Source organism: Hemiscyllium ocellatum, chromosome 2 (genome assembly GCF_020745735.1).
Source record: "Hemiscyllium ocellatum isolate sHemOce1 chromosome 2, sHemOce1.pat.X.cur, whole genome shotgun sequence".
Classification (NCBI taxonomy): Eukaryota; Metazoa; Chordata; class Chondrichthyes; order Orectolobiformes; family Hemiscylliidae; genus Hemiscyllium; species Hemiscyllium ocellatum.
In genome coordinates, this window is record NC_083402.1 from 40,375,659 (window position 1) to 40,400,968 (window position 25,310).

Consider the following 25,310-nt stretch of genomic DNA (forward strand, 5'->3'; position numbering starts at 1 on the left):
AATTCCGGATAACATAGTTTAGCCAAGCATTGGGACATTGCGATCTTGCCGGATAATCAGATATTCGCATAATCGAGGTTCCTCTGAACTTTAAACGTTCCAGAATCCTCATTGTGCAAAGCCCACACAGTTCAGCTGCCTTTAGCAGTACAGGCAACAGCAATACAGTCTAACATGAAGTTTCTATTCCTCTTAGTCATCTTCTTCTACGATCTGTCTACAAACCTCCTAGAAATCTTGCAACTTCTCTTCAAAGATTCCTATCTCGAGTGACTTTTTGAAAACTTTGCAATAAACCCTTTCTCCATTACCGGGAAGAACGGAATACTGCTATCTAGTAAGTTTGGAACTGTTTGTACCATAGATGTTACCAGCCAGAGGTTGTTGTCCTGCTCAGTACAAAAGAAATTATAGAAATGGATGATTTTATCACACCTTCACAACTTATGACTTTGCAAACATACATTTTTATTATAAAGGTCTAACATAATTTATTATAGACTGCAAAGTTAACCCTTTCATTTACACACTTGGATACAAATTTTAAAAGGCTAGTACTAGACCTAGAGTTCACAATGTTATATTATGTGGCAGTCCATTTAGAGATAAATGTCTCCACTCAAAAATAAAGGTTTCAGATACACCAGGAATCAATGGACTATGGGGATAGTGTGGAAATGTGGAACTCAGGTGGGTAGTTAACAATTATCTTAATCAACAGCAGAATAGACCCAATTAGGCCAATTGCATAAACCTGCTTTTTTTTCTTCACTTTGTTCTTATATAATAAGCATATATTTTGTTTTATTTGAAAAGAGATATTACCAATCCAACAATACTGATGCTCACATAGAATACCAATGTGAATAGTTTAACAGTGAATATACAAGTTTATTTAGTCATAATATTTTCCTTGGGCAATTTACTCTGTAGTAAACAGTTTATATTTATACAGTAACATCAATATAATAGACATCTCAAGGTTCACAGTAGCATTATAAAGTAGATTTAGGCACTGAGCTACAAAGAAATGTAAGTCACAGGGTTGATGTAAATCCAAGATCTGAGATTGAGGTGATCTCAGGTTTACAGGGGACAAAATGTGGGAGGCCAACACAAACAAGGTTAGAATAATCAAGCCTAGAGATAACAGGAAAATTGAATTCGGGTTCAGCAGCTGATGTGTTAGGGAATGAATGATGTTAGGCGATGTTTTGTAGCAAGAATTCACTGGGTTAACGAGGCAAACATACAGTTTTAAGCTCATCTCGGGATAGAGTATGATTGCAATGTTGAGAGGAGTTTGGTTTAGTTTCAGACACTCACCAAGGAGAAGGATGAATTCAATGATTAGAGGAGACAGCTTGGGAATGGAGATCAAAGACAATATGGGATTTTCCCAGTCCCTGAATCACATCCAATTATACAACCATGCTTTGAATGGCCAGATGAGATTCTTCCTAATGAGCAGCTTGCTGCATATCTGCATGTATTTGCATGCCATCAGTGTCTAATCCCACCTCACTGATATGCAATTTCCTATTCTCCCAAAGAGAAACTAGACAGCAATAATTCTGAAGATGAAACTCGGGGGCAGGTAGCTGGTAATTCAAGCTCACTGCTTGCTTCTCTGGGTCGCTAACAATGACAGTGCTCAGTAACATTTCAGGACTTTTAAGACAAAGAACACCCACACCCCTGTCCACAGGGAGTTTCATTTGACAAGTACCAATGCATTACGTCATCAGTCATGCAGGCGGTGGTTAGGACACACCTGAAGCAGTGTGCGCAATTTTGTTATCCTTATTTCAAGAAAATTATTGCATTTGACGGAGTGTAGCTAAAGTTGACCAGGACGTATTCCCAGGATGGCAGGTCTGTCAGAGATTGGTCAAACTGGGCCTGTATTGTGTCACATTTCAAAGAATGAGTTGGCCTCATTGAAAGCTAAAAAATACAGCCAAGGGAATCTACAGCCAGGAGCACAATGTAAAATTAAGGAAGGTACTACTTAGATTCAAGATGAAGATATTTCCTTTTACTCAGAAGGTGGTAACTTCTTTGTGTTAGAGGGATGTAGAAGCTCAGTCTTTAAGTATGTTTAGAGAATGATAATTCCTGATTACGAGTGGCATACAGGATTACAGGGATAGAGTGAAGGCATTTAAGTGTTCAGTTAGTCATGATTTATTGAATGGTAGGGCAGACTCAATGGGCCAAATCTTGTTCTGCATTTATTTTTCATTGAATACAATGAAATAATGAAAAATGAAATAGAAAGATATCTGGGAGACTTATTCATCTCATTTAACATACCCAACAATGCAGAGCCGTAAACAAGGAAATAGATTGTTAAACTATAAAGTTAAAACTGTAGAATAGATAAGTCATGTTCCAGTGACATAATATTTGTGGATACGGCTGAATCACAGATCAATTTTGAAACAGACACTATGGCAACAATAAAGCATCAATGGTAATACAGTAGAGTGAGGCATGAATTCCTGCATCTAAGATCTGAATTTTGAAATTTAAAGAAGATACTTACAGGATCATTATAAAAGTCAGTGATTTAAAAATCAAATGCACACAGCTAGAAAAGATATTTCAAAATGCAGAGTGTGTTCAGAGAGCTTAGTATAATATATAAAAGGTACAAAAGCAGTAGACTCAGAAACCATACAGAAGCTAAATTTGGAAGCTCAGGGGATGAATAATAAAGTTACTGACAGTGTAAGATGATGCATTTTTACCAAATGAGATCTTAACTGGTCTTCACACAGCTCAATCCATCATGCAAGCCAACCTTACATCCATTGACTCCATCCATACTTCTTGCTAAGTCAGAAAGGCAGCCGACATAATCAAAGACCACTCCCACCCCAGTTATAATCTCTTCCAATCTCTTCCATCAGGCAGAAGGTACAAAAGCTTAAACACACGCACCAATAGATTCAAGAACAACTTCTCCCCCACTTCTGAATGGACCTCTCAAAATTCAAATTTAACGTCCTTGCTGTTTATGCACCTTCTCTACAGTCGTAACAGTGTACTCCTGTTCTATTACCCTTATGCACTTTGTAAGGTATGATCTGAACTCATTTGAAACTCACACTGAAGTATTCCACAACATTCTAACAATTTTTTAAAAAATATCAGTTTGCAACCTCTATTCCACCATAATTGTATTTCAAAGAGCAGAATGGCAATGATTCAGTGTTTCTACCTCTCATTACTAGGCTCTATTATAGTTTACAGGTCCAACAAGCTATTAGGAAAATGAATGGAGTGGATTCAAACGGATTCAAGTATGGAAGTAAAAAATTGCTTCAATCATATGGGAAATTGATTCAAGTACACCTGACAAACTGCAAGTTTTAATCTCCTTATCTCAGGCAATATATTATTGCCATAGAACACTCAATCAGCCATGATCACAATAAATGGTATAGCAGGCTCGTCAGGCTGAATGGCCTACTCATCTTCCTATGACCACATGCTGTGTAACCAAGATAACAAATCAAACAAACACCTTTGCACCATCTAACCGTGAAAAGAGATGCCAGAAACAAAGATGTAATCATTGCATGTCTTGCCATAGAAAACTGAAAAAATATTAAAAGAGCCCTTTCTGAATCAGAGCTTCAGTTTTGAAAGCCATAGTTCACATGCCCAATTGCCAATGCTACTGATTTTTTATAAAAAATTGTTAACACTAAACTGAAATCGAAATGTCTGCACTGGGCAGTTTGACTTCAACATTAAAGACAGCACACATAAAGCCTTTACCATCCGACTGCACTCAATCAATGACAATTACTTCCTTAATACTTATGGAACAACCTTTGCTAAGGTTATGGTTACTTATGGAGTAACCACTTTAGTGGTTTAATATTTAACTAATTAACATTCTGATTGTAATGACTACTTTCAGACACTTAGTATCCTGTAGTATCAACTGTCAAATTATCACTCTGCTATGTGAATCCACTTTTCTAATTGAGTCACCAAGTTTGCTATTATCAATAGCTAATGTTAATTTTCATCCTTCCCAAATTTCATTTCATTTCATTTATCTCACTTCTATTTTGCAAAATAGAACTTATAGTGTGAGGGCTGATTCCATCATTTTCTTTAATGACTGACTCATCTAAATATGGACTCATGCAGTAGGTACCAACAAATGAGATAACAGGATTGTTTAATTGCTTCACCAGATATTCACTTCAACTGCAGTTAATGGATAGCAAATACCAGTAACAACAATGCCACTTTTTCCTATTGCTTGATCATGAAGGGTGAAGCCAATTATAGTTTTCCTAACACCTTATTACCATTGGCTATCTTGTGATATCCTGTGATTTTCTTGACCTTGAAGGTCCAATACTGTGATATAAAAATATGCTTCCATGTGGATAATACATGAATAAACTTATAACATTCACCTTATAACAAACATTATTAACTTCCTACGCTGGTCATAAAAAGCTGATTTTATAAAATATTCCTCCTTCTTGTGAAAAGGTCAATATAAATAACATACAAAATGGATATGGTCTTCCAGAGGGAGGCCATCAGACAGGAATACTGTACTGCGAAAATGAAGCACACTGAAGTCAAAAGCTTTACTTTTCCACCATGATCAATATTTAGTTTCCTTGATACAAAATTCAAGTCTCTGAATTAAAAGATCAATTTTGCAGAATACTCATATCTCTAGTTTTTAATCTGCATTTCTTTCTTTGTATGTCCATTAATAAGAGTGGCGAGGTTTTGATGGCAGAAATGAGAAAAAAGTCTTTACTTCCTCAACATGTACAACATCACAGTATTAATTCCCCTAAAGAAATTCAGCTAATAAGAAGTTTATGTATCCAGCCACACACACTATATCACCCCAAATTTGTTTCTGGTTATAACAGAATAGCAAATGCGTAGGTAAATGTTCCATTCACATTTGCAAAATTTACCTTCACTTGCCTGGGGATTATACAGATTTATGTGCAAGTGTGCCTAATCCAGTTTATGATGTTAGTGAAGAGCTTTGATTTCAGGCAAGTACCATTGGTTCTTCCTCAGGTCCAGCAATTAAGGCACAGTTTTGATTTCTGGAAACAACAGCATCCTTTTTAGTTGTCATTGTTGCAAATATTGTGTCCATCATTCCAAGGACTTCAAGCAGTTCTTCCTGATAATCAATCTCTTTCTCTATGAGGTCTTGCAGCTTCAGGAACTGATTATCAACCAGTGGTGACTCACCAATCACAGAACTATAAATATCTGACAAGGCAAACATAAATTAAAGTGAATAGGGCATTTCTTTATCAATCTTTTCACTGTAAAACTAATTTATGCTCTCTTGATTTCAACTCTTAAAATCTCTTGCTTTTTTGTGCAGTTGCAAACCACTTAGAAAAGTTTATTCTTCTGTATTCTCCAATACCCAGTCTCCCACACACTAACTGCAACTGATCTGCTCCCAGGTCTCTGTTGATGTTGGGGAATTAGGAATTCAGTTAGGTGATGCCTTGCCTACTATATTCTAAGAGGCTGATTTCTCTTCTGCCTTCTTAATTAATCTGCTTTCCATAATCTTACTGATTTTATATTTACATGTATTGAATAGCACACTTGCAGAGTTTTTCATCAAATACTCTTACAATCAAAACTTCTTGTCTTGCTGAGGCCCAAGCACGGTTTCACCAATACAGTCAAATGTACTTTATTCAAGAGAATGGGAGGGGAAAGGCAGCAGCAAAATATGGAACTGCAACAAACAGACTCAAAGATACATTATCTACTACACATTGATTTTTATACATAATAGACAAATTATAAATCTTAACTGGTGCAACAAATTATGATTAGTCAAAATGGAGTGCATACATGCTATTATTGTGATAGAATTGCAAAGTGGAAATATACTGACTAATAGATGAGTAATGTACACATTCACTAGAACTGGCTTTTCTCTTTAAAAACAAAATGAAAATGCTTCAACAATTGTTATAAAGTGGGATCATTCTCAACCATATAGCAAGTTCCCATCATGCTGATTCTTTAGGGATAGGGAATAAAGATGATCCAAGGGCCTTCTATTGGCAGGGAGCAAAACATTACTCCAAAATGGTGCTAAATATCTTCTAGTGGTCAGATCAATAACAGTGGGAATATACAGAAGTTGCCCTGCACCCTCCCAAAAAGAATAGAACACAGTGTTATAGAACTTCCAACATGCATTTATGAAAATTTAACACAGTAAAATGTTTTCAGGCATTTGAAGTGCACAATATATGAAGCTGTATAATAGGAGTAGATTTTGAGAATTTTCTTAAAAGAGAGGGAATGAGGTGGAGAGAATTACAGAAAGAAAGAGTTAGATAGTTAACTGTATAGGTAGCTGAAGGCAAAACCACCACCATTGAGGCGATGAAAACTGAAAACAAGAGTCAAGATATGGAAGAGTGAATCTTCGGATTTAGGCAGATGAAAGTATAGTAATATTGTCAATGAATCAGTAATCCAGAATCTGGGGACTAACATGCTGGGGACATGGATTCAAATTCCCTATTAGAATTTATATTAAATAAATAAATAACAATCGCAAGCTAGTCCCAGTAATAACAACCACGAAACAAAAAGTCCTAGGGAAGCTTAAAAGGTCTGGCATTATCTTCGGAGAGTGAAACTGCATTAATATTTCTAGTTCAATATGACTCTCCTTCAGAACATATTATCTCTAAAGAATCATATCAGACTCTAAATGTTAACCTTGTTTTTTGCTCTCCAAAGTTGTTGCCAAAATTTTATGAATTTTTGCAGCATTTTTCATGTTTGTTTCAGATTTCCGTAAAACCATCGATTGTCATAAAAACCCACTAGGTTTGCTAATGTCCTTTAAGAATCTGCCATTTTTAACTAGTCCGGTCTTTTCATGACTCCCGATCTATATCAATGCAGTTGACTCTAAACTGGCCCAAGCAAGTCACACATTCAAGAGCAATCAGAAATGGACAACAAATACTGGTCTCATCAGTAACAACAACATCACAACAGAACAAATAAAATTGCATTGGTGAAGATGGGTACAGAGCTACGGAAGGAATTTAAAAGCAAGGATGAGAGATTTTGTGCATAGGAATTGGTTTAACTGCACTTGGTGTGAGCTAAGATACAGAGATTTGATTCAGCAAAATTCTCAAAAGATGGAAAGCTAGCCAGAACAAAATTGAATCCAAAGGAAACAAAAGCATGAATGAACTGGGGCAAGCAAGGCAAGAAATGGAAGCAAGCAGATTTGCTGATGTACAGAATATCGGTGAGAAGCTCAGATCAAAGTTAATAGGACATCACATAGGAACAGTCTGATTCAGTTTTTGTCAATAGCCAGAGACGAGTTGGAATTAGTGGCAGAGACTAAAACCAAAGGTTTCAGCCTCGCAGACATTTAACTGAAAGTACATTTTTGCTCATTCAATACTAGATTTGGACAAACAGCATGACAGTTAAGAGGCAGCATAGAAAAAATGGTAAAGATATAGGTGGATGTCCTCAGCATACACAGGAAATCTGTCATGATAGCTCAGTAATTATCACTGCTGTCTCTCAGTGCCAGGGGCCCAGGTTCAATTCCAACGTTGGGGGACTGTCTGAATGAGATTCCTCCAGCTGCGCCAGTTTCCTCCCACAGTCCAAAGATGTGCAGGTTAGGTGGATTGGCCATGCTACATTGCCCAAGAATGTATAGGTGAAGTTGTTTAAGCCATGGGATATGGGTATGGGTGGGATGCTCTTCAAAGGGTCAGTGTGGACTTGATGAGCCGAATGGCCTGCATTCTATGATCTGTCAATGTCACCAAGGAGCAATATGTTACATTCAAACGTTAAAACGTAAGGTACAAATAACAAAGAAAAAAAACTTACCAACAACAATCTCTGCAACATGTACTAGAACAGCTGTAAACCTTGGATCAACAACGTTCCTGAAAATATGAAGATAAGCCATTAAATAACAATTTTCCCCAGAAACCCACAAGAGGAAGCAGTATTATCTGTGTGTCAAATAAACTTGAACATTTATGTTTTTGATTAATATAAGCTATTTGCTAGGTGTCTTTTTTGTAATTTTTGTATAGTTTCTAATTTATGCTGGAGCAGCATGTGACAATTTAGGATACGAAGACAGAACTGTCAGGTCTCCGATTGCCTCAATAACTGTTAAAGCTCTCTACTCATTTCTGATGTTATGTTTATGCAATGCACCATGCCTCTTATTTTCTGTTAAGAGTGGTTAGCATGATGCTGAACAGCAGATTCCTAATCACTAGAGGAGTCAGTAGCATAATGGTAAAGTAACTAAAGGTCAGAGTTCCAGGCTAATATTCTGGGACCGCAGCAAATGGTGAAATTTGAATTCAAGGAAAATCAGCTAGCCTGTTGTCAGCCCAATATCCTCAACAGAAGGAAATCTACCATCCTTGCCTAGTCTAGCCTCCATGTGACTCCAGATCCAGACAATGTGGTTCCCTCTGCAGTGCCCTCTGAAATGACCTAGACCATCAATAGTTAAAGAACAATTAAAGATGGGCTACAAAAGCCACTCTTTTATCCACTTGCCTCTTGTACATTCCATACAAGAATAAAACAAAGAACGACTTGTTAAAGAGAGAGTTATCAAGTAAATACTATTCTAAAGAACAGGGAAGTTATCCAGTATCCTGCCTAAAATATCTCACATATCCCTCAAATACTCAAAAACAGGCCATCTGTTGCTGTTGGAGTTTGCTGTAAGAAAATTGACTGCCACATTTCTGACATTACAACATGACTACACTTCAAAATTACTTAATTATCTGTGAAGTGTTTTAGAGTATCCTATAGCCATGAAAAGTATCATAGATCTTTTCTATATATTGTCCCACTTATACAGAAGCAATGAAATCTGTCCATTTGTGCACCTACTAGATAATGAAAGAGGCTCGTGTAATGGCCTTCTGTGCTGCCAATGAGGGGGCATAAAAAGAGCATAGAAAAAAAAAGAAAATTTAATAACTTAGATCTTTCACATAGTAGGAGGAGTTGGGGAGCATGGTTCTACTGGTAATATCAGTGCAATCTGGGTGGAAAAGAAAACTGGATTTTAAACACCCGAGTTACACCCACATCATTTTCACTTGTACTTTCTGAAATCAGAGTAATTAATTAAGTAAAGAGTTCAGCCATCTAATTGCGTACATTTATATCTATAGTGTACATGCAAAGATGAAGGCTCATACCTGATAAGGAAGCTAAGGAGAACGCTGAGCTGTTTTTCATCTCTTCCTGCAAGTGCATTTTGAAGTACTCCTCGGCGGTTAAGTTCTTGCATTACCCCTGTGGTAATCTCTGGCGTCTTTACCCTGACATTTGTCTGCAAGATAATATCACTCAGTTCAGAACAGTGCATGTGTCCAAATTTACACTAAACTTGACATAATAAAATGGTGAACTTACAAGTCATCATTGTAAGGTAGACAATATTAAAAGATCGTGCAAGTTTAACGCATGAATTAATAAGTATAGTTTACCCAATTCTAGTTCAATGTGTTTACTTAATGAACAGCTCAGTCATACAGACATTAAAGGTTCTTAGTCTGTGCAAGTACGGGAGGAGTGCTGAAGAGATACATATTCACGATTTAATTTCAATAAGGAAGGTCTGTTCCCAGAACAGTTGCTGAATCATTTAGAGAAAAAAATATAAATGCATACAAAACCAGTTAAAATCATGATATTTCTGAAGTGATGTAGTTGATTGGCATTGCAAGAACAAAATCTCATTAAAAGGGTACTGACACTATTATGTATTAAGTTTACATTGTGATATTAAAGTTAATTAGCAATTAATGTTCTAATGCAGCAACTTCGCAAAATTGAAGGAGATGAAGGTGGGCCACCATTTTTCCTAACGTCACAAATCATGAGCAACTTGGGGCAATTCACGAGTTCTCGCTTCCTTGCCATATGTTGCTGGATTTACACGTTAACAACAACATACGCCATTAAACTTTCTGGTACTCTGGCAGCAAAATTAGATGCATTATTTCTTAAGCACAAACAATTCATGCTGAAATTCAGGATCTATTCCAAAATTGAAAAAAACAAAACTCCATTTATTATGTTTGTAATTCACTGCAAAACAAAAATCACTCAGCACTAGCTTACAAACTAAAGATGATGTACAGTGAAGTAAAAGAGAGCTCTTACCTCCAAAACAGCATCAAGTGCAAGAGAAACTTGGAAACTTTTCAATAGCTTATCGTACTTCTTCAGGTGAAATTTCACTGGCTTACTGACAAAAAGATCACCCTGTGATAAAATGAACATGAAAATAAATTAGCTGCAGGATATTAATGAAAATATAAAATGCTGGATAATATTGTAGCAAAGCAAAACAGATTTTTCAAATAAAGTACCAAGAATTCATATTTTCATCATGAAATGTGATCCATTTATTTGTAAACACAGAAAATATGTGAATATTGTTGAAGAAAAACAGATTTCAAAAATGAGCCACATTAAAACGGCAACAATGAATTGCACAGTAAGATGCAAGTGTCTAATCCAAGATCTGTATGGAACATATAATAATATTTAACGTGACAAAACAAAGAGTAGAAATCAAAACAACAGATCATGATTAGAACTTATAAGCAGTCAAGCATTGGTGAGGTGTAGTGGTTGGAAACAGTAAACGCATACAATTAAGGTAGAAAATCAACATACTGATGAACACGGTTTTTAAAAAGATAGCTTTTACAGAACTGTTCTCAAACTATTTTATAATTTTTTTTGTTAAACCTTGGAGATATTTGGTCACATTAACAGATGATCTATTGCATTTCACAAATAAAATTAAAATTAAGTAAATCTGACCACAAAAACAGTGAGTTCAACACACAATGTGGAGCATCCATTATTGATCGTATGCCAAAGTACATTATTTAAGATCGTTCTATAAGTGGATAAACAAAAAAAAAACAATTATTATACAGGTTTTATAAACATTTCACCTTTTTTGGCTTGTAATCTTTTCCTTTTATGAAAAATCTGTAAGACGGTCCCTTTTTCTTTTTTTCTTGCTTATTTTCATTGTGCTTTCGATGACGAATATTCAAGACACTGTTAGTCATTCCAACAACAATGGCTTCATTTTCAGGCTAGAGGAATGTATTTTTGTAACAGTGGAATGAATCACTAGAATTCATTAATTTTTTTAAACTTGTTCACTGCAGAAGAAATGTGATACTAAAACAAGCTTCAGTCTCCACATTTTGTGAACAAAGACAGAAATTTTTCACCAAATTCTTCTTAATCATTACCTAGTAATTACTGCCATAAAAAACACACGCACGAGCGTGGATGATAGATTGTTTGTAACTATCTCAGGTCTGCTGCCACACAAAGATCTGCTTCAGCACAGCAATAAATTTTACGCTACATACAATGTTAAATGGCTCAGTTGTTGTAAAATGATTTAAGTGACTGCACATGCTTAGAAAAGATCATAATTACCCATATAGTTACAAACACATCTCATACTTACAGCTAAAGCCAAGCTCAGAATGGCTGCTGCATAATCCAGACTGTGGACTACTTTGTATGTTGATGTACTGTAGATTTTCACATGCCTGCAAATTTAAATTCTAAGATATTATAATTGTATAAATAGATAATTCTCATTTTAGAAGATGGTTATGTTTTGGACTGTCTTTCCGGATGCCCTGGAAAAGGGGATGGTGTGAAGGTGCGTTGGACTCTGCCCAGCTACATGCTGATGATGATTACCACGGCAAGAGGAAGTTCAGGTCAAGACTTATCGAAACGAAGTGGCATACTTCTCACCTGAACACAGAGCAGGGGAGCTGTTCTTGTTTGTGTAGACCTCCAGGCAGTCTGATTAAAAAGAAATCTGGACAGAGTAATTCCTCTCAAGAGGAAGAAGGAACAGCAGAGGGTAAAGTGCTGATTTTGTCTGTTTACTTCCAAACAAAATGCAGAAAGTAAGGCGACAAGACAGAAGCTGTGGAAATTTAAAGGACCTGGAAAGATTTATCCTGTTGAGGCCACCGAAAAAGCATATCTGAGTGAGTCATACAGCTGGAGGTGTTTCCAGAATTCTCGGAAGACTGTAAAGACGACATTTTAATGGTCACTAAACATTGCGACTCAGCACAAGAGGCAGGAGTGAGTATATTGGAAGCTGGGAACAACTTTGGACTATTCCTATAAAGGCTGCACTTACGCAGAAAGGAAAGAGTTATGTATGGGATAAGTGTGTTGTAATGCTAATAAGGGATGTCTTTGCAATAATTTAGGGTTATCATGGAGTTAGGATTAGGGTTAGAGTTTGGCAACATAACGTCTAGTCAATGTTGAATTTAATTTGCTACAGTAAGTCTTACACCTTAATCTTGTGGGTTCCTTTTGGTTCCTCACTGTGAATTCAGATAATTTAAGTCATTGGTTTCTACCAGGATTGCAACTACTTAGTAATAGATAGCATTAAAACCACTTTCATAATATGCTTAAAATGCTAACAGAAACTCTTCAATTACAAAATCATAAACTCTTAAAGCATCAGAGGACGGCACCTCGTCCTACAACTGCACATTACGAGAGTTATCCAATGTCTTTCTTGTTTTTAAAATATTTGTCCACTCCACTTTAAAAGCTATTATGTGGTTCTGTTTCTACCACCATAAACCTGCCAAGTATTCCATACAATTATCTTAAATTATACCTTCTAATTGCGTACTAATGTAAACAGCTCATCTTAGCTCATTAGAACTTTCCAACTTTAAATATTTTGATATGCAAACTATCAGGATGTAAACCAGCTTAGCTTTGCATGGATTGCATTGGAAATTTCTATTAATGAACACAATTTTAAACAAGCTAAAACAAATAGCTATTTTAAAAGAAAAGCAAAAACCACATCATGCACATGCAGATGCTATTTCAATTCCACTGAATTAACAATTACCTATCAAGAGAGCCTGAGAGGAGCCTCTGTCCTGAGCTACTTAGACATAAGCAGGTGACGGTCTTGTGGTGGTTTCGTAATGAAACCAGCAGCTGTCCTCCTTTCAACATATCCCAGACTTTAACATACCGCCCACCTTCATAAAAAGAAAATGCAGTCAATTAGGTGGACAAGTTAACAAACACATACGTACACACTCATGAAATGGTTGATGTCATGTAAAAGTTAAACCCCAACCTTTGATCAAAAAGTTATTCATTTTTTCATTCACATTGTGAACAATTCAACCTCCAGCATTTGGCAAAAATAAAACCCAAACTCTTTGTATTTACCACCCACTTAACATGGTGGTCAAATTTGTCCTGATGCAAACCCAACTGATAGAATCTTAGAACAACATACTGAAAGCAATTGTTCAGCTTCTCAGGTCTGCATATCTCAACATGTCAAGACTACCACCTCACAGATCTGTGCTACCTTTGGAGGTGGTGATAAGAGAGGTGGGGATGATGGGAACGGTCACAAATATGTCAAATCTGTGATCGTGAAACAATGGAAGAGGGTGGATTTCAAACTCTCCATAACGTTGTGTAAAAGTTGGCCCTTCAATTTCACAGTGAAAACTTTCATCTTTGAAACTGAAGCTTTACACAGGTATATTAAGGTATATAAAAGTCATAGTTATCAAGACAGCAGACAAGTTTCATTACAAATGATGATGACTGATAACTAGATTTCATAAAGAAATATAGAAAAACAATTCACAAGGCACATTAACATTGATACTCAAAATGTCAGTCACTACATCAATGCTTTTGCAGTTATAGAAAAACTTACAAAAGAAACAAAAACATGCTTTGGGCTGTGAAGATTAGAAGTAATCTAACAAGTATTGGTCTATTCTCCAGGTTATATGGCCTCTTAAAGGTATCTGACACAATATATGAGTCTACTGACAACGGAGACCATGCATGAAGGGAAAAAGATGTGAATGACAGTCAATTTGATGAAAACTAGTAGGCTACCTTAGCTAGCTCCTTCATGTTTGTCATCACAGCTAATTTAAAAATATCACAAATTTAGGACACTAATTTTCTAAACAATGAAAGTATACTGACCTGCTGATACAAGCAGTCCACCTGATGGAAAAAGCAACACACTCTCTACTGGCTGTCCATGTTCCATAGTTATTACACTTTTATCCACTCGGGCATCAAACACCTTCACCGTATGATCATACGAACCTGTGAATAAGAAAAATATTAGAGATCGTTGGGAGAGCAGAGAATAAAAAAGGCACCATATGAACAATATTAATACATACATTGAAGCAGCCTATGTCCAAATGTAACACGACCTAGACAACTGTCAGGTTTGGCCTGATATTTGACAAGTAGTAATCGTACCACAGAACAATATCTATCTCCAGTAAGAGGAAACCTAACCATCGCCCCTTCAGATTCAATGGCATTACCATAGCTAATCCTAAACCAAGAATATCCTGGGGGTTACCATTGACAAGAAATTGAACTAGGATATCCATAAAATACTGTGGATGTAAAGCAGGTTGAGTTTAGGAATCCTGAAGTGAGTAATCCACTGACTCCTCAAAGTCTGTTCACCACCTTCAAAGCAGAAGTCAGTAGTCGGTGATGGAATACTCTCCATTTGCCTGGATGAGCGTAGCTCCATCAATGCCCAAGAAGCTCAACACCATCCAGGACAAAGCAATGACTTGATTGACATCCATGTAACTCCCTCTACCACCAATACACAGTGGCAGTAGTGTGTACTATCTAAATACTGCAATAATTCACTAAGGATCATTAGATAATACTTTCAAACCAGTGTTTCTACCACCTAGACAAATGAGAGACACAGGGACACCAATAACTGCATGCTCTTCTCTAAGGAGCACATAACATCCTGATTTAGCAATATGTCATTACCCCTTCACTGTCACAAAACCCTGGAACTCTCACTCCATAGCACTGTGAATATCCTACTAAACGACTGCAGCATTTTGAAAAGGAAGTACACCAATAACTTCTCAATGGCAATTAGATGCAGGTAATAAATGCTGATCTAGCCAGTGACATCCAACTCCAATTATTTTTTTAAAATCCCAACTGAGAGAATAATGATCAGTGAATAGATTTTGCTCTACTTCAACACATTTAAGTAATCATGGGAGCAACTAGAGCACAAAGAGAAGCAGCATAAAATTACATTGCACTTAAAAATAGCCAAACACTGAAAAACTGGCTGGAATCTATTAGCATCCAAGAAGTAGGGCATACTGAGTGAAGAATTGATGTTGATAAGTTGTTTGAGTAGAAGTAGAATCAAAGGAACATTGTTACTGAACATATTTACTTGCACACTTGTTCCAATAGTAATTACATACCTGTAACAAAGAGATCTGCATTCAAATTGCTGGTACAACCACATCGTATATAATCAGTGTGTTCTTTAAAGCAGTGAAGTTCTGTTGTGCTTGGAATATCCCAAAGCCGGACTGAATAATCATCTGATCCAGACATCAAATGATATTTGTCAACGGTGAATGCAGTGACTTGAACTGCTCTGAAAAATAGATTTTATTGAGACTCAATTGATCTTTTGGGCCTAAAATTTTATAAGAGTAAACAAATCTATTCTGGATTTTTATCATAGAATCACAGCTCTCATCAAATTTCCTGTCATTCTATTTGATGAAAAGTCGTAATTGTCTCTCAGAAATGCTGCCTGACCTGCTGGCTACTCCCCATGTTTTGCTTTTTTGCAGATTGTTAGCATCCAAGTTATTTTGCTTTTGCCGCTCTAATTTTAACCTGTTTAGAACTTCTTGAGGTTTTTCTCACAATAAAAGGTAGACGCAGAAGGGATCAATTCTGATTGCTGTAAAGGTGGTGGCAGACGCTATAAGCCAAATCATCTTCATTTTACAAGATTTTTCAAAAATAAACCTTCTATGATTCCAGTGATTTTCATAACTAAATATTTTAATCATCCATTATGTCTGACCAGTTTTAGAGCCCATGCTGGAACCATCACTTCCTGGGCTTAGACGCATAAATCCCAGGTGAAAGCTGGAACACAAAAATTAACTAATCTTCACTGGGCCAAACAAAATTTGGAACTCAAGTTTAAACAGGATTTCTACTCTAGGCAAAATATTGTTTTACAAATTTCTTCCAAAGTGAAGTCTTTCATACAGAGAAACAGAAACTTTGTGAACATCAAACATTCGCATGCTCATTCATAACTGTACTTAGTCACACAAATTATCTTCTCCTGGATTTTAAGTTTTCACAAACAACTTACTTAGTGTGGCCACTGTATTGTCTAAGGGCTGCTCGGCCAGCAACATCAAAGAGGCGAACAATACCATCCTCACTGCCTGCAGCAAGCAGCCTTCCATCACTTCTGTATGTACCACAATATGCTGTGTCGTTAAATCGGGAAAATGTTTTTAAGGGTTCTTGAGAATATCGACCATATATGTTGATCTAAATCAAAAAAATGTCGACATTATGAAACCATTCATCAGGTCCTTTGTTACAGCAGCTGATTTAAATAATGAGAGAGAAAGGTATCGAGTCATACAAATTAGTGGGTGTCTTTTCTAAAATCCCTAATTTAGCACCAGCTGATCCTACACTAGAGTTACATGCAATACTGAGAAGACATCAAGATTTATAACACTGACACAATCTGGTCATATTACAGCATCCATCACGTCCTCTAATGTAATTAGTTCAATTTCCCAAAAACCAGGAGGCTGAAGTATGCAAAATGTGAGATTTGCATTTATGTTAATATCACTTGTTTTACAATTTGCATTTTGAGCTAGTGGCGTGTGAGTTTGGATCTATGTGAATGAAGGGGTTTAACGATTAACTTGCCCATACTTCTGGAGCCATATTTTAAAATCAGTGTAAAAAAGTGAGTCCTTCGAGTGATATTTGGAATTTGTTTACATCAGGGGATGTTTTACAAGGGGACAGCATAAACACTGACGAGTATTAGCTTGCTTTCAGTGAGAAGGATCAGGAATTGATTGTTTTTCTTAGGTGAAAACACAGCTGGAAAGCTTTGGATTTTAGTTTGCAGAAATCTTGATTCAAGTTAGATGTATGAAACAGTTTCTCCTAGAGAAAGGAGTTAGTTCAGAAAAGTGTAAAGTAGTTTATCTCGGGTTTTAGCTTGAATATTACAGACCAGAGATGCTTGGTTAGAACACTTAAAAGTGCTTTTTGAAACTGCAAAAAAATCTAACTTCGGTTGTGTAACTAATCAAGGAAGAGACCACCAAATTCTCAAGACCATGAACTAAAAAAAAGTTAAGTCAAACCGTGGATTTAACAGAATTATCTCCGGTGTTAAGAGTTCTTTAAAAGATGACGTTGGGATATGTCAGATTGTATTTTGACTATATGTTTCAAAAACTTTTAAACTGTGCCATATGTAAATATGGTAGAACAGTGGCACTGTGGTCAATGCTGCTGCTTCACAGTTTGGGTTCAATTCCAGCCTCGGGTGACTGTGTGGAGTTTGCATATTCTCCATGTGTCTACATTGGTTTCTGCCAGGTTTCCTTCCACACACCAAAGATGTCCAGGTTAGGTTGAAACTGGCCTTCTAAATTGCCCCATTAGTGTCCAGGGATGTGCAGGTTAGGTAGATTAGCCATAGTTTAGGGGGTTGGGTCGGGGTAGGATGCTCTTCAGAGGGTTGGTGCAAACTTGATGGGCTGAATGGGCTCAATCTGTACTGTAGGAATTGTATGATTCTGTAATCAGCCCTGGTTTATTTTGTTTTAGTTCACTTGTGGGATTTGGGTGTCACCTGTTGGTCCAGCATTCATCGCCCAGAGGACAATTAAGTGTCAACCATATTGCTGTGGGTCTGGAGTCACAGAGGCCAGACCAGTTTCCTCCCCTAAATGACATTAGTGAACTATTTCAGTTTTTTTGGCAATGATTCCATTGTCATCATTAGACCCGTAATTCCATATTTTTATTAAGTTCAAATCCTAACAACCACCATGGCTGGATTTGAACCCCCTTTCCCCCAGATGATTCCCTGGGTCCTTGGATTATTAGCCTCATGATAATATCACTAGGCCACTTATTCTATCTTATTTTCTTTTGCATAATAAATTTCTATTTTATTGCTAAACCTAATTACACGCTTGCACTTCAATGAAAGCCCACCTCACTAAATAAAAAAATCTATCAAGTCAGATTTCAGTCTGAGATCTAACTTGTCCAGTACATAAGATAGGGCTATTCAATTGACGAATATAACTTCAGGTCACTGGTAGCTTTTTCATTTCCAATTCAAAAAGGTATAGGTTCAAAACCATTCCAAAGAGTTGTGCACAAAATCCACAAAGACACTGTTGAGCATTGAGAAGTTGCTATATCATCCGAGGTGCCATCTTTTGAAAATTGCCATGGGATCTTATATTAAGACATCTGGTATTCTGCATTCTTATAGATGTTTACCCCTCATTTTATTCTTAACTAAATAAAAGGTTAAATATCCACATCTCATGTGTGTTTTTGGGTCCTTGCTACTTACAAATTGATACTTTGTTCTCTTTTCTGCATGTGATTACTTTCTAGAATTACTTAATTGGCTGCAAAGCATTGAGATATCTTGAGGTCATAGAAGATAATCGAAAAAATAAACTTGCTTTCTGAAAAAAGGTATTTGACCTGTCATAAACTCTACACAACTCATTCAAACTCTCTATGAAAACAGTATGAAACTTCTTCCAAATCCTGAAGTACCATCCACAAGATGTTAAGATAATGCAACAATTCTGACCAATTATATTCCACAAAGATTCCACCAACGCAGAAAGCATTCAGTCCTTAAACGCTTCCTAATTGCTGCCTTTATAAGCTTCCATTTAATTGAACAAGTTTGTATATCTATGTTGCCTTTTTTTAAAATAAAAACCATTCTGACCCTTCAAACACAGAAGTTGAAGGGTAATAATTTCTAAAGTGAAATGCCCTACCCAAGTGTAAGTATGCCTTTCATAATAGAACACTTAAACCAGCAAATATTGCTTCAGATTTGAATACCTCTGGAAAATTAGAGAGAGAGAGAGATCATCACCATCGTATGTCAGTGAAAAAACTACTTTTAAGAGTAGTTAATCAAATCAAGTTTCTTTCTTTTACACAAATGTACTCACCCTTGTAGAAGCAGTTACTGCATAATTGTAGGGAGCAATTGGAGAAAAATTTATGTTCGTCACAGCACCAAACTCTTTTATTTGAACAGGACTCTGAAACAAAGATAACATTAAGCTGTTATTGCCATTTCCAACAGATATACAGTTTCAAATGTTAGTGATGTTGCATAAGTGTAGGCTACTTCAAAATTCAGTGAGATAAACAGTGTTTTTAACATAACTCCCAGTTACTATATGGTAAGTGAACACGCGATTTCACCAGAACTCAACGAATATTTTACATTAGAGTCCAAAGTTCAGAATTAACTAGAACTGGTGATTCTGGTGATATTTACAAATGCCCCAGCAAACATTCAGTTGTAGCTGAAAGTACTGCCATCATTATAAGTATAATAGTGGCATTGTGGGAAATCAAATAGGCTTAAATAGAGTCAAAGCTGAAAATGTGTTGCTGGAAAAGCGCAGCAGGTCAGGCAGCATCCAAGGAAATGGAAATTCAACGTTTCGGGCATAAGGTCTTCATCAGGAATCAGGGCTTATGCCCAAAACATCGAATTTCCTGTTCCTTGGATGCTGCCTGACCTGCTGCGCTTTTCCAGCAACACATTTTCAGCTCTGATACTCCAGCATCTGCCGACCTCACTTTCTTCTCGAAGATTAAATAGAGTCAAGCTTTACAAAATCTATGAATGTAAACAATTAAACTGGGGTTTACATCGGAGTATTTGGGGGACCAGAACCTGAGTGGGAAGATGAGAAAAGGACACAAAGATGGAAATTACTAATACGAAATTAGAAAGCAAAAGTGGAAGGCAAGGGAAGAAAGGCTAACTGCAAATAGGATTGAAGGACAAACAAAGCTATGTAAAAATGTCAAAAAGACAGGTCTAAAGTACCTATATCTGAATGCATGGAGTAGTTGCACTGAAGTAAATGGATTACCAGCACAGATAACTGTGAATGAGTAAATCCAAGGGTATTTAATTTTTACGAAGAACAGGGAAAAAGGAAAAGGAGGTGGAATGTCATGGCCAGTGAAAGATTAGTGCAAGAGTGAGAAGGAAAAATATCGATGCAGAAAATCTAGATGTGGAATCAGTCTGGGTAGAGCTTAGATACAATCAGTAAAAAAAAATTAGTGAGTGTTATCTATCGGTCTCCAAACAGCAGTGGTAAGGTAGGGAATGGTATTAAACAGGAAGAGATGTATGCAACAATGGTGTTAAAGTAATCATTGGTAACTTTAATCTACATACGCACAGGGCAAACCACATTACCAATAAGTGGGTGAATTCCTGATGCATGTAAAAGATTTCTTTTAGACTAGTACATTGAGTAACTAACTAGACAGACAAACCTAGATTTGATTTTGTGCAATAACAAGCTGTTAATTAATAACCTTGTTTAGCGGTTCATTCAGAAAAGAAGTGACCATAATACAAGTAGAATCTTCATTGGATAGAAAGTGAAAGTCCAATATGAAACTAAGATCCCATATCTAAACAAAGGTAACCAAGAAGGTATGAGGGGGGGTGTTGGTTACAATAGATGGAGTAGGGTTGAGAGTGGTGAGGAAGATGCAAGGAGTCTTCAAGGTGATTTAGAAAAGTTGAATGAGTGGGCAGATGGCAGTTGCAATATAATAATAAAAACTGTGGATGCTGGAGACCCAAAACAAAAACAGAAATTGCCAGAGAAACTTAGCAGATCTTGTAGCATCTATAGGAAGAAAGCACAGTACATGTTCTGAAGAATCATCAGACTCAAAATGTTAACTCTGCTTTCTTCCCACAAATGCTGCCAAAGCTGCTGAGTTTCGCCAGAAATGTCTGTTTTTGGTGCAGTTACAGTATGATGCAGATAAGAGTGAAGATGTCCATTCCAGGAGTTAATACAGAAACGAACAGTGAGAGTTAAATGGTGACAGATTGGAAAATGCGGATGTACAAAGGAAATTTGGAACTCTTGTACCAATCACTGAAAACAAGTGTGGGTGCAGCAAGCAGTTATGCAGTCTACAAGGAAGGCATATTGGTCTTCAAGGACAGAGGTTTTGAATACAGGTGCAAGGAAGTCTCACAGCAGCTGTATAGGTCCTTGTTGAGACCATATCTGAAGTAATCTTTGCACTTTTGGCCTTCTTACTTAAGGAGATATATTGGCCATAGAGGGAGCATGGAGAAGGCTCAGTAGATTGTTTCCTAAGATGGCAGATTTGTCATCTGAGGAGAAGTTGGACCAATTGGGCCTGTACGTACAGGAGATTAGAAGAACAAGAGGGCATCTCATTGATACACAAAATTCTGACAGATTGGATGCAGGCTCTTCAGATAAACAATGGGACATTTCAGACGGAGATAAGAAGAAATTTCTTCACAGAGATTGGTGAACCTGTGAACCTCTACCACTGAAAGCTGTGGAAACAAAGTCACCAAACACATTTAAAGAAGAAATAAATAGATTCCTAGCGGCTAAAGATATCAAGGTGTACCAAGGACAGTACAGACGTATGTCATTGCAGTATTGGATCAGCCATGATCAGATTGAATGGTGAATCAGACTCAATGGATAAAATGGCCTTCTCTGTCTCCTTCTTCTATTTGCACCAGCAAATAGAGTATAATAGAACATACATAGATTCTGTTCTTTGAACAAAGATCATCCTTTCTCATCTTACCTTATAATTTTTCCAGTATAACGTGTCCTGTGTGACCTTGTTGCCAAGTTTTGGATAGGTCTGAATAACGGTTGGTTTGTAAGACGACATTGTCTTTTTTTTATTATTCTAGCAGAAAGTCACAGCCTTCTCTCGAGCACTGGGAAAAACAAAAAATTCTAATACAAGTTAGGTAGTGCCCAGTACTGCTTTTGTACCAGGTGACTTAAATCGTCTTTTTTTGTAAGTTTGTTTCAAGTACCACCATACAAAACTAAACATTTGCAATAGAGCCAACATGCTGACCAACTATCTGACTTCTGTCATCTTCAGATTGTCAATATAGTTTGGATGTCTACAATACAGTCATGAATATGAATGATTTGGTGCACTTTTCAGCAATGTTTAATGCTAGTTTCAGGACATTTAATTCACTAAGAGTTTGGTCTAATATGTACAACTGGAATTTCTACAAAAGCTCAAATACCTGCATCAAACAGCTCATTAGGGAAGAGAACAACTACTATTTAAGAATGATCAGAAAAAAAGGAGTTAAATTTGAAAAGAATGACCCTCTTATTTATTTGGTCATTTCCACACTAATATTAGTTTTGCTGTCAGCCTTCCTTGCTTCTTCTCTGGCTTTCTTAAAATCTCGATTAGTGTATCTCTAAATGTTATCCCCTAATCTGTTTTTGCTTCTCCCTTTTAAATTTCCCTTTCAATTGTTACTGGGATAAGATCTTCAGGTCTTTGTTTCCATGCAGTCCTTGCATGGGATTTTGTACACGACAAGTCCTGAACTTTGAAAGTAACCACCCCAACACACACAAACGAAGTTGCATCAGGACATTATTCAAAAGGGCCACAACACACTGCAGCACACCTGAACTACAAAAAGAGGAAGAACACCTATACAAGGTATAGCCGCGCAATTTCATCAACAGATGCCGCAGGGAAAGACAATGAAATGAGGACATGCCACAACCCAAAGGAGTGGCCACACTCCCATACATCAGGAGCATTTCTGAACTGACAGCCAGACTGCTGCGACCACTAGGACTCATAACAGCACACAAACCAACAGCCACCCTCAGACAACAACTCACCAGGACAAAGGACCCGATACCGAACATGAGCAAAACCAATGTAGTGTACAAAATCCCATGCAAGGACTGCACAAAACACTACATCGGACAAACAGGAAGACAGCTAACAGCCCGCATCCACGAAACGACACGACCAGCTATCCCTAGTAGCCATACACTTAGATGACAAACAACATGAATTCAATTGGGACAACACCACTATTATAGGGCAGGCCAAACAGAGAACAGCCAGGGAATTCCTAGAAGCATGGCACTCATCCACGAATTCTATCAACAGACACATCGACCTAGACCCTATATACCAGCCACTGCAACGGACAGCAACTGACAACCGGAAGCGGCAGATTCAAACCAGTATAAATGCCGGAGGAATCAGCACAGAAGCGCTTCACAAGAGGCTCCCAAGCACTGAAGATGTCACCTAGAAAGGGGATGAAACGTTTGCAAGAAAAACTTCCAGCTCGGCGAACATAACCACAACATCTTTCTTCCTTTTAGGAATGAACTGATCCTGCAACTTCTGCATTATACACAGAAATATCCACCATTGTTCCTCCACAGTCATCCCTGCTAGGGTATTGCACCATTGAACTTTGGCCAGCTCCTCCCTCATAGCTCCATAGTTCCCTTCATTCAACAGAAGTACTGACACTTCAGACTGTACCCTCTCCCTCTTAAATTGCAGATTGAAGCTTAATGTATTATGGTCACTACTTCCCAATGGCTCCTTCATTTCGAGGTGTCTGACCAATTCTGGTTCGTTACACAATACCGGATCCAGAATTGCCTTCTCCCTGGTCTGCTCCAGCACCAGCTGCTCTAAGAATCCATCTCTGAGGCACTCCACAAAGTCTCTTTCTTGAGGTCTAATACCATCCTGATTCTCCCAGTCTACTTGCATGTTAAAATCCCCCATAACAACTGTAGTAACATCTTTGCAACAGGCCAATTTCAACTCCTGATTCATCTTACATCCAACATCCAGACTACTGTTTGGGGGCCTGTAGGTGACTCCCTAGAGGGTCGTTTTACCCTTAGTATTTCGCAGCTCTATCCACACTGACTCTATATCCCCTGACTCTAGGTCCTCCCGCGCAAGGGACTGAATATCCTCCCTTACCAACAAGGCCACCCCACCCCCTCTGCTCGTCAGTCTGTCCTTACGATAGCATGTGTAGCCTTGAATATTCATTTCCCAGGCCTTGTCCACTTGAATCCACGTCTCAGTTATCCCCACAATATTGTATCTGCCAATTTGCAAAAGAGCCTCAAGCTCATCCATCTTATGTCTGATGCTTCGTGCATTCATATATAGTATTTTTAATTTGTTACTGCTCTCACCCTTCCCATCAACCCCTATTTCACTCAACCTGATTTGTAGAAGCAGGGAACCCACAACACATTTAAGTAGTATCTTGATGGCAACTATCATATGGACTTCAGTAAGGTGTTCAACAAGGTTCTCCATGGGAGACTGGTTAGCAACGTTAGATCTCATGGAATACAAGGAAACTAGCCATTTGGATATCTGGTCAGCATGGATGAGTTGGACCGAAGGATCTGTTTCCATGCTGTATATCTCTATGACTTGAAACGCCATTGCATACAGGGTTCCAGACTAAGTGGTGGAAAATGGAATTAAAAAGATGCACGTTTGATGCCTGGCACAGACACGATGATCGAAAGGGCCTCTTCTCGTCCTGTAAGACCTGCACGAACCTACATAAAAGTGATTTAATGCAAGTACTCAACATTTAGCCAGAGAGAGAAACCAAGAATCAAAACATTGATAAAAGAAATTGCAGCTGGGTTCTGTAATGCACACTGAAGTGAGTGCAGGCAGATTCAACTTATTGAATAGCCATGGGGGAAAAGGCTAGGAATGGGCCACACCACACCACCCCACACGCTGCTTGACACGGTCGAAAAGTGACGCTCACCAGGCCCTCGCGACCGCTCATCACACAGGATCATTCGAATGGCGCCTGCCATTTACATACTAACCGTTAGCGCCATCCACCTTTTAAACAGTAACCATCAGCGGTACCCGGCTCGCGCCGCCACTCACGCGGCTTCTCTCACCGTCCTCCACCAACACCGACCGGCAACCATGTCACCCCTGTAGCGTCACTTCCGCCCCTCTTAAATCAACTTTATCGGCACTAAGAGATGGACACCAGTGTTTGACGACTATTTCTATTTGAAAGCAGCACATGGACTCTTCTTGTCAAATCTGTATCGTTTTTCCAGTTCGAGCCATTGAAGTATAAGATGAGACTTCTGGCTTAGATGAGCTAAGTTTTTTTT

General features: G+C 37.7%; 1 protein-coding gene across 1 annotated transcript; it reads right to left on the reverse strand.

The window, feature by feature from the left end:
• Positions 1-485: 485 nt before the first annotated feature.
• Positions 486-25,132, reverse strand: utp15 (UTP15 small subunit processome component). The gene is made up of 13 exons (XM_060836153.1): positions 25,008-25,132; positions 21,916-22,054; positions 19,239-19,331; positions 16,352-16,536; positions 15,432-15,610; positions 14,143-14,268; positions 13,025-13,160; positions 11,585-11,669; positions 11,052-11,198; positions 10,246-10,347; positions 9,276-9,409; positions 7,924-7,982; positions 486-5,280 (listed from the first exon to the last, which is right to left on the reverse strand). The coding sequence occupies exons 2-13, from the start codon at positions 22,003-22,005 to the stop codon at positions 5,051-5,053; spliced, it is 1,566 nt and encodes a 521-aa protein (XP_060692136.1). The 5' UTR covers positions 22,006-22,054; positions 25,008-25,132; the 3' UTR covers positions 486-5,050.
• Positions 25,133-25,310: the final 178 nt, after the last annotated feature.

What these genes read in the sequence shown, in the direction of transcription:
- utp15 (XM_060836153.1), bottom strand. Translation starts at nt 22,005, where the DNA reads ATGTCGTCTTACAAACCAACCGTTATTCAGACCTATCCAAAACTTGGC. An exon ending in TATACTGGAAAAATTATAAG is followed by an intron (nt 19,332 to 21,915) that starts GTAAGATGAGAA and finishes TCTTTGTTTCAG; the next exon opens with AGTCCTGTTCAAATAAAAGA. An exon ending in CAGTAACTGCTTCTACAAGG is followed by an intron (nt 16,537 to 19,238) that starts GTGAGTACATTT and finishes TTTTTGATTTAG; the next exon opens with ATCAACATATATGGTCGATA.